At 37.0% G+C, this 10,273-nt stretch overlaps 1 protein-coding gene and 1 pseudogene across 1 annotated transcript; one reads left to right on the forward strand and one right to left on the reverse strand.

Annotated features, from left to right (window-relative positions):
- Positions 1-617: 617 nt before the first annotated feature.
- On the forward strand, positions 618-2,252 carry LOC125590224 (annotated as a pseudogene).
- A 7,523-nt stretch (positions 2,253-9,775) lies between these two features.
- LOC106425569 lies at positions 9,776-10,273 on the reverse strand. The gene has a single exon (XM_013866301.2). The coding sequence runs from the start codon at positions 10,271-10,273 to the stop codon at positions 9,776-9,778; it is 498 nt and encodes a 165-aa protein (XP_013721755.2).

Genomic DNA, 10,273 nt, shown 5'->3' on the forward strand with positions numbered 1-10,273 from the left:
AATGCAAAACTAACCTATGACGACTGAAATGTAAGTCGTCTAGGTTCTTTGGAAATTTTTTTGAAACCAAACAAAAACAGACGACTTAACTTTCAGTCGTCTCAGGTTACAGATTTCAAAGTCAATTGCAAAAATAACCTCTGCGTTGACCAGACGACTTCCAGGTAAGTTGTCTACAGCCAGACGACTTCCCAAGTAAGTCGTCTGACGAACAGATCTGGAAAAAAACTCGATGTCATACCTTAAATTGGTGAGATAAGTTCCTTAGCATACATAAGGCTTCTCCAAGCACACAGAATCACAAACGAAAGTAACCCACCCAGAATCGTTAGCTTCTATGACTCTATGAACCATAAAAAATTTAGAATCAAAATCTTGGGTTTTTTTAGCTCATTATGGAGAGAAAGTGAGAGATATGTTGTGTTTAGTTCACAAGAATGGAAAAAGAAGAAGGGTAAATCGATTTTGGGAGCATTAAGAGCTTCAAATTGGTTGTTCATGGTGGTTGTGGTATTGATGACAATGGCAATCTTGTAATTACTTGAAGATGATGAGGGTGAGAGAGTAAAAATGTCATTTTCGAAAAAAAAAAGAAAAAAAAAATTGATGGCATTTTCGTAAATTATATGAACTTGTGGGGTGAATAGTGCAAAACCAATTTTCAAAAAAAAAGGAGGTTAGTTTTGTGTTTGACTTTAAGTTATAGGTCAATTCTGCAAAAGGCCCAAAAAACAATCTTAAAACAACGTATGCAAAAACAGTCTTTAAACTGAAGTAAGCCTCAAACCAACAGATGCAATGACCTTTCAAATTAAAAAGACCTTATTTCCCTATACGAATTTGCTATGCAATGACTATCAACAAGAGTTAAGGTCAAAATTTTAAAAAGTTGGTCTATATTTGTCGAGTTCGATTTTACAATTATACACCGCACTATCAAGAGTTACTACAATTGCAGAGCTTCAAATTTTTAAGACATAACGGCAATAGCGTTTTACAAAATATTATATATTAAGATTTTTTCAATAATATATAATATATAGAAAAATAGGTTAAAGCAACACCATAGAAGTTAAAGTAAACAAATTTAATATTTAGTTGACTACCAATAATACATATTGATTGGTGTTGCGTAACATTAATATTTTGAATTGCGTTATTTTTAATTTGTCTTAAACATTATAAATAATATATAGAATTCACATTTCTATATGTTTCAATTAACTACAGATAATATTGCTTTAAAAATAATTAAAAGTGAATTATTTATTCAAAAAAAACTAATTTACTATTTAAAACACCATGATTATTGAAATATAAATACTAATCAAAATGATGTAAGAAAATGTATTATTTTTACTAAAATAAGTCATCAATATATATTGGAAAATCCAAGAACTAATGTAAAACAATATTTTTGTTCTTTTTATGTGTTAGTGATAACATCAAATATGTTGCACGGGTCAAATATCTAGTTTAAGTATAAAACTTAAAGTATCATTTCTTGCAAATTTCAAGAAGGAAACCAAAGGGCTGCATGTATGTACTTTCACATCTGTCGGTCAGTAATAACTTGAAGTCTTTAGTCAAAATAAACGGTCAACATAGCCAATAGTAAATGATATCATGGGAAAATGTAGTTAACAGTTAATCCACTCACCAAGGATGCAAGTATATAAAAAGAAAACCCGGAAGAGAGAATGGAGAGTAACCAAAGGGATTTTTGCAATGCAGATTTCTATTAAGACAGTCGAGGGAAAAAACATAAAACTAGAGGTGGAGGATAGCTCCAAGCCCGTCGACCTCAAGATCTATGGACCCACCCGTCAACTGGTTCTAGGTTTGAATCCGGATGCCTATCCAACTCAGGACGCAGTCATGCGGATTTTTGTATCGACTATAAAGGAGAAAACATTCATCCTGCAAGTGAAGGGGTCCGATACCCAAAAAAGTCAAGACCATGATCCATGGGTGGCTTACCGGTGGACCAGCTGAATCTTAACTTTCTTGGCACCACGCTTGAAAACAGTCGCACCGTAGCTTACTACAACATCAAGCTGGACTCCAATCTTGTCCTTGTGCAGCGTGGTTGCATTTGCTAAACCTTTCTCTTTGTTTTCCAAAATATTATCAGTATTGCTTTTGATATTTCTATACCCAAGTAGCTGTTTAATGTTCATTTTGAGGACATTATCTTGGGGCTCTAAGAATATATGAGCTTGTGTCGTTTAAAATCGGCAAAACATTTTTAATGCTCGTAATATCTTTTTTAGTTTATTTTTTCCAATTCCATTATTAGTATTCGGTTAGAAATCAGTATGTAAGCATGTGAATGTGATCAACAGACTACGATACCTCGCAGAAAAATCGAAGAAAAGTATCAGAAGCTGAATATATATATATATTTTTTGAAAACATCAAACTAGAGGATATAATTTCTTAGAAAATCTCCAAAAGTGATTAAAATGACACTTTTACAAAAGGGACGTTGCTACCACTTCTTTAATCCCCCCCCAAGTATCAATTAACTGACAAAAAAACAACATTCAAAACACGATTTGTGGGTTGAAACACCGAACCTAGCGGCTCAGTACCGTCTGGATCACGTTTCTTTGCGCATGTGTTAAGCCCTGTAGGTTTTGGAAAACATGCCAAACAGTTCATATCAAGTTCAAGATCTTTATACGTTATATGGATGATAGAAACCATTACCTGGCAAAGATTATCAAACAAAGGTCGGTCTCCACTCGAAAACTTCAACAGAAAATCAGCCAGGTAACTTGCCAGATTAATCTGCTTGCAGAAAAAGAGGCTTGGTGAGACAAATCAAGATTTGGATAATTAGGAACAGATACAACACCTATGTGGAACACAAGAGGTCACCTTATTAATTTTCTATAGCTGGAGGATAAAATCAAACTTGAAAGTCAATTGTTCATGGACGTTCACCCTATCTAATCCTTCATTCAACGTTTTTAACGTGTCTGATTCAATTGACATATTTAAAAGCATACTAATGGTGGTGGGGGGGGGGGGGTGGGGGGGGGGGGGGGGGGGGGTTTAGAGCAGAGCTTGTGATTCTGACTTCAAGAACTTGACAACACTAGATGCTCACGTTCTTTCGTTTAATTCCACGAACATGCAATTTTTCACTAAAGTCTACAGCAAGTACAAGACGCTACTACCACCCCCACAAAATCTTTCTCAGTTTCTCCTTACTATCCACACTCTGATATACGTAGTCGTTTATCACAAACTTAGACAAATCTTACGTATACAATTTACAACAAGGCCTTGGTAACAATCTACAGTATCCTTTTATCTGTCATCTCAAAAACAATTGAGGAGGGAGGGAAGGGAAGGGACGGCAAACCTGTCTCTGTCAACACCTGTAAGATCACCAGCAATCAGAGCCATGAGAGACATACGGTACATCGTACATCTGATCAGCAATAGAAAATCGATCGAAGATGAAACGGAAGAGGCGTGATTCCATGGAGCTAACCCCGTCGGAAACAGGTTTCTGGCACCGTAAGGCAACGCTGGGAGTGGGATTTCTAAAGAAGATAAAATTCTTAGAGGCGGAAGCCAGTGTCGATCAGTGGTTAAGAGGCCGGTTCAGCCGCTGCGCGATACGTGTAGCTGGACTGATTATCGCCATTGGTGATGGGAAGAATCTATGGGAAAGAAAGGACTAAGCTTAAACAAAATATTGTTAATTTATATTATGTTTTTTAAATAAAAATATAAAAAATAAAAAATAAAAATAATAGTAATTACAAAAAAGAAAAAAATTTTAAAAAATATTTTTAACGTCGTCATCAAAACTCTAAATCCTAAACCCTAAAATCTTAAACCTTAAACCCTTGAATAAACCCTAAACCCTTGGATAAATCATAAACTCTAAATCAAAAACACTAAAAACTAAAACACTCAAGGGTTTAGGATTCAGGATTTAGGGTTTAGAGTTTAAGGTTTAGTGTTTTAGTGTTTAGTGTATTTTTATCTAGAGTTTAGAATTTATCCAAGGGTTTAGGGTTTATCCAAGAGTTTAGGGTTTAGGATTTAGGGTTTAAGGATTATGATTTAGTGTTTTGACGATGACGTTAAAAATATTTTTTTTAAAATATTTTTTTAATTACAACTATTTTTTTTTTACTTTTTTTATTTAAAAACCAGAATCTAACTTGACAATATTTTGTTTTCTTTTTTTAAAAGATATCGAATATAAAATAACACAATCCTATTGGTTGGTGAACCAAAGAATAACTCGGGAAAAAGTATAATATTTCTGAGTAGAGAGACGAGAAGCGGGTCGGGTCGGGTCGGGTTTCAGTTATTAGCAAGTAAGAGAGCTAGGGATGTTAATTACAGAGTTAGGGCCTAACCCTCACTTGTGTAGTATAAGTCCAGTCCTATTTTAACCCAACTCTATTTTAACCATTTTTAATTACAGGGTTAGAGCTTGTACTAGGGTTATCCCAATTAATTTTTATGCAAGGCACTAATTTTTTGTCCTCAAATTCAAAATATGAAATTAGAAAAACCAAAGTCTACAAGTTTTTATTCATAAAGTGTAAAAAGCTGTGTTTTTAAACTTGGACCGAACCGGCGGTCGGACGGGTTGAACCATGAACCGATAATAATTTGGGTTAGGTTAATGCCAAAAACTAACTAAAATTAAACCGGTTAAAAACCCCTATCGAACCGTTAAAAACCCAGAAACCGCCGACCCAATGAACCGGCCAAACCCCGGTTCATATATAAACCAAAAATTTGTTAATGAAACAATCAATTTTTCTTCCTTTTTAAGAAAAAATATGATTTATTAAAAATTAATAAAGTATCGCCTCTCGTCTTTTTACGTCTCTATAATTTATAAATTACAAGATTCACAAAGTTTAATATTCACGTGAAGATATTATTTTTGTCTACTTCTCACTTTGTTTAAATTTTATTTTATAATCACTGAAGACTTTAATAATTGAAACATTTACATTTGTGAAATTTGTATTTTAAAATATAACTTTTACCTAATGTGTATATATTTTTTTAAAAGGTGACGAAGATATAGAGTGATAAGATCTGAGAATAAATTTTAAATGTCTTTTCATATTCATTTTAGATTTGAACTATTAAATTAAATTATTATTTTTGTTGCATATTAATTGTTATTTTAAGTATTTCTAAACATTTTGGCTATTTAAACATTTGATTTGATATGATCTATTTTGTAAGAATATGCATAATATTTATAAAATATCATTAAATTCAGTTTATTTCAGTCATCCGATCGAACCCGGTTTAAACCTGGTCGAACCACAATGACCCATGATCCAAGAAAATTCTGGTTCGCTAGCCGGTCCGGTTTTAAAAACACGGCTAAAAACCAAAGTTCCAACTTCTAAGCTTTATAAAAAACGAGTCGTGTATCCAGAGAGCCCAGCCCAATGACTTCCATACGGGGGCGGGGGAGGAGCCTTAAAAAATTTTCAATATATATTTGTATGTTACATTTGTTTTTTTTTGACGAAAAAAAGTAACATGTTTTTTGTATGTAACATGTTACATTTGTTACATGTTTTTTTTTGTATTGCTCTTGATATTAGTAACACTAGTGCGTGTATCGGTGTATGTTTTTGAATCACATGTTTATGCTAGGCTACTAGCTAGCTTTTCCTTCAGTAACTTTTAAAACTACAATAACTTATTCGTACGTTAAAATTGTTACCGAGAAGTATAACAATAGCAAGTAGGTGTTGTAAAAAGAATGGAGAATTCTTAATTCATTTATTAATGAATCATAAGTTTCTTTTATATAGAAATTACAAAGTATAAGAAAAGTGAAAGAGTACAAAACCTAATCTAATAGTAAATAAGAAAACTATTAAAACATAGAAAAGAAAAGTTTTAGTAGCCGACTCTGAACCTCCTCTTGGCCGCGGCTGGGCCTTGTCTTGGTCTTGGTTATGGGTCATCCACTTAATGATTTATAACACTCCCTCTTGGATGCAATAACCATATGAGTTTGTATCATGCACGATGTTGCCTCATTAAAACTTTCTAGGAAAACCAAAAACCCTACGTGGGAAAAATGGAAACCATAGATAGGAAAAAGAGTACAACGCATGAAACTCCCTCTGATGAATGCATCATTGAAGATCCTTCAGCTGGCGCATTCCTATATGATGAACGAGTTTCTTGAAAGTTGAGGTTGGCAGAAACTTGGTGAAGAGATCGGCCGAATTATCACTGGACCGAACTTGAATCACTTAAACTTCCTTTGCCTTCTGCAGATCGTGGGTGAAGAAGAATTTGGGCAAGATATGTTTTATTCTATCTCCCTTGATGTATCCATCTTTGAGCTGAGCTATGCAAGCTGCATTGTCCTCATAGATGATCGTTGGTTCTTCTTGTCCCACGGCCAAACCACTCTCTACACGGACGTGGCCGGTCATGTTCCTCAACCACACAAGCTCACAGCTTGCTTCATACATTGCTATGATCTCGGCATGATTGGACGATGTGGCCACTAAGGATTGTTTTGTGGACCGCCAACATACTGCAGCCCCACCATATATAAACACATATCCTGTTTGAGATCTAGCATTATGTGGATCAGATAAGTACCCATCATCTACATACCGACCAAACTCTCTCCTGGCCGGTCGGTATAGAACAATCCGAGATCTTTTGTTCCTTGCAGATATCTGAACAAATGTTTTATTCCATTCCAGTGCCTTTGAGTTGGACAAGAGCTAAATCTAGATAATAGATTCACGGCAAAACAAATGTCTGTTCTAGTGTGGCTAGCCAAGTACATTAAAGCTCCAACGGCACTTAAGTAAGGCACTTCCGGTCCGAGCACTTCCTTGTCCGGCTTCTTTGGTCCGAACGGATCCTTCTCTAGGTCTAAGGACCTCACGACCATAGGACTCGACAACGGATGAGCCTGGTCCATATTAAACTTCCTGAGTATCTTTTATGTATATGCCAACTGATGCACAAGGATTCCATTGTTTACATACTCAAGTTGCAGTCCCAAACACAACTTAGTTTTTCCTAAGTCTTTCATCTCGAATTCTTTCTTTAGACATTCGACTGTTTGAGAAATCTCTCCAGGGGTTCCTATAATTTTCAGGTCGTCCACATAAACCGACATGATTACAAAGCCCTTGTTGTCGAATTTCTTTATAAAAATACATGGACTTATTTGATCGTTCTTATAACCCTCTTTCACTAGGTACTCTGATAATCTATTGTACCACATTCGACCTGATTGTTTCAAACCGTACAAGGCTTTATTCAGCTTAATACAATGCTGTTCTCGAGAACCTTTCTTATCTTTGAGCTCAATACCCTCTGGAACTTTCATATAGATTTCATTATCCAATGGGCCATACAGATATGCAGTCACTACATCCATTAGGCGTAAATCAAGTTTTTCTTTTACGGCCAGACTGATTAGAAATCGCAATGTAGTTGCATCCACCACAGGGGAGTAAGTCTCCTCATAGTCTATTCCTGGTCTCTGTGAGAATCCTTGTGCAATAAGCCGTGCTTTATATCTCACTACTTCTCCTTTCTCATTTCTTTTCCTCACAAAGACCCATTTGTATCCCACTGGTTTGACATCTCTTGGTGTCATGGTTATAGGGCCAAAAACGCCTCTTTTCTTTAATGATTCCAACTCCACGTTTATAGCTTCTTTCCATTTGATCCAATCTGATCTTTGAATGCATTCATATATGGACGTGGGTTATAGATCCTCATCTATTTCCATGATCTCAAGTGCTACCTTGTTTGCAAATATATCATCGACGTCGATATCTTTTCTGGTCCATTGTGTTCCAGACATTATAAAATTGATAGAGATCTCTTGATTATTCGGACCTTGTGTTCCATGAAGTTCAGCGTCCCGAACCTCATTATATGGAACGGCCGGTTCATTTTGTGTGGCCGGCCCACTCGGCTCGACCGTTCTGGTCGGCTCGGCCGGTCCATCAATGTCATGGATGGTTTCCTTAATGCTCTCGGGTCCGGCACCTCTCTTGGACTTCCGAGGCTGTTTATCTTTGGAACCAATAGGTCTACCACGTTTGAGACGTTGTTTAGACTCTGTAGCCACTTGATATTGTCCCTTCTGGACATATATTCTTATAGGTGCATTACAAGCCGGTATGTATGACTTTGTCACTCTATTTGGGTCAGCAAATGAATCTGACAATTGATTAGCTAGCTTTTGAAGATGTATAATCTTTTGGACTTCCATATCACATTTTTAGTCCGAGGATCTTGCCAAGAAATTGATGGTCGAGACCATTCTATTTCTTTGCTCAACCGGCTGTTATCTCCCCCTAAGGTCGGATATGTGGACTCATCAAAGTGTGAGTCTGCGTATCTGGCCTTAAACAAATCACCGGTTGTTGGCTCAAGATACTTTATAATGGTTGGTGAGTCATATCCAACGTATATTCTCATCCTCTTTTGTGGTCCCATTTTAGTTCTCTGTGGTGGAGCAATTGGAACGTAAACAGCATATCCAAATGTTTTGATGTGGGACACGTCTAGCTCATGACCCGTGAGTAACTGGGATGGCGAATATCTTTGCTCACTAGATGGTCTGATGCGAATCAGTTCTGCTGCATGTAATACTGCATGTCCCCACGCTGATACCGGGAGTTTAGACCTCATGAGTAATGGTCGGGCTATCAGCTGTATGCGTTTAATAAAAGATTCAGCCAAGCCGTTCTGTGTATGTACATGTGCCACGGAGTGTTCCACACTTACCCCCATGGACATACAATACTCATTAAATGCCTGGGACCTGAACTCACCAGCATTGTCTAGACGTATAGTCTTTAAAGGAAAATCTGGAAAATGTGCTCTCAGTCTTATGATCTGAGCAAGCAGGCGTGCAAATGCCAAATTTCGTGTGGATAGTAGGCAAACATGCGACCATCTGGTCGATGCATCAATCAGGACCATGAAATACCGAAACGTCCCACTAGGTGGGTGTATTGGTCCACATATATCTCCTTGAATCCTTTCCAGAAAATTTATGATTTCCTTATTCACTTTGGCTGGTGATGGCCTAGTTATGAGTTTCCCTTGTGCACACGCTGCACATGTGAGATTATTTGGGACAACTCCTTTGAACGTGTGCCCTTGTGAATTCATTATCAGTTTTCACATCATATTAGTACCGGGATGGACAAGCCGGTCATGCCATATAGTGAAATTGTCGCAGGCATTAGCCTCGATCATACTGATCTTTGCATAGTGTAGACTAGTAGCTATTGCGGGTACAGTCTCTAGGACCGTCCTATTGCCTTGGGTGATAGAAAATATGTTAAGGAATTCTTTATTTCCTTCTTCCCATGTTTCAAGGTGGAAACCGTTCAATCTTATATCCTTGAAACTCAATAGGCTCCTTTTCGAGCTAGGGGAATATAAGACATTTTTAATCTCTAGACGAGTGCCTTTAGGCATCAATATATAAGCCTGGCCGTGACCCTCAATCAGGCCGGCCACACCCGCAATAGTGTGTATGTTTGCACTTTGTATTATGAGATTGACGAAGTATCTTTTGTCTCTAAGAATTGTGTGACTTGAGCCACTATCCACCACAAGTATACTCATTTTATTCATTCTATATATAAGATGATTTATAATCTCAGAGACTTTATAAAACTTTAAAGCTTTCATATTATAAATTCAAACACCAAAAATAAAAACACCAAAGCAATCATAGAACAATCAAATAAAAGTCGAATTAGTCTTTAAGACAATCTGATGTCTCATGATCCATTAGATCCTCCTTTTCATGGTCGAAATCATCATCAGCATCATTCCCATTGTCGTGAACCATATGAGCTTCTGGGTTCTTGTTCTTAAGACTCTCTTGATAGACTTCACATAGATGTTTAGGGGTTCTGAAGTTCTTGGCCCAATGGTTACTCATCCCACACCTGTGACAAACAGATTTGGTCGAGTAAGACGGCTTGGATATACCGCCTCGACCGCGGCCAAAAATGGCTCTTCCACGGCCATAGTTGGAACCATAACTACGGTTATTGTGGTTTCCATATCCACGGCCATAAGTATAATTGTCACGGCCAGCACGTCCCTTGTACCCACCACGGCCTCTGCCGTGTGTTCTTCTCTCATTATAGACGTGGTTGCTTTCTTTGGGATCTTTCATTTCATGTTCAGCTTTGTGAGCTTCTGGTAATGGTGCTGAACCTGGAGGTCTCATCTCACTGTTCTTCAT

The sequence above is a fragment of the Brassica napus genome, chromosome C7 (assembly GCF_020379485.1).
Source record: "Brassica napus cultivar Da-Ae chromosome C7, Da-Ae, whole genome shotgun sequence".
NCBI lineage: Eukaryota > Viridiplantae > Streptophyta > Magnoliopsida > Brassicales > Brassicaceae > Brassica > Brassica napus.

Excerpts from the sequence above, each read along its gene's own strand:
- LOC106425569 (XM_013866301.2), bottom strand. The coding sequence starts at position 10,273 with ATGAAGAACAGTGAGATGAGACCTCCAGGTTCAGCACCATTACCAGAA.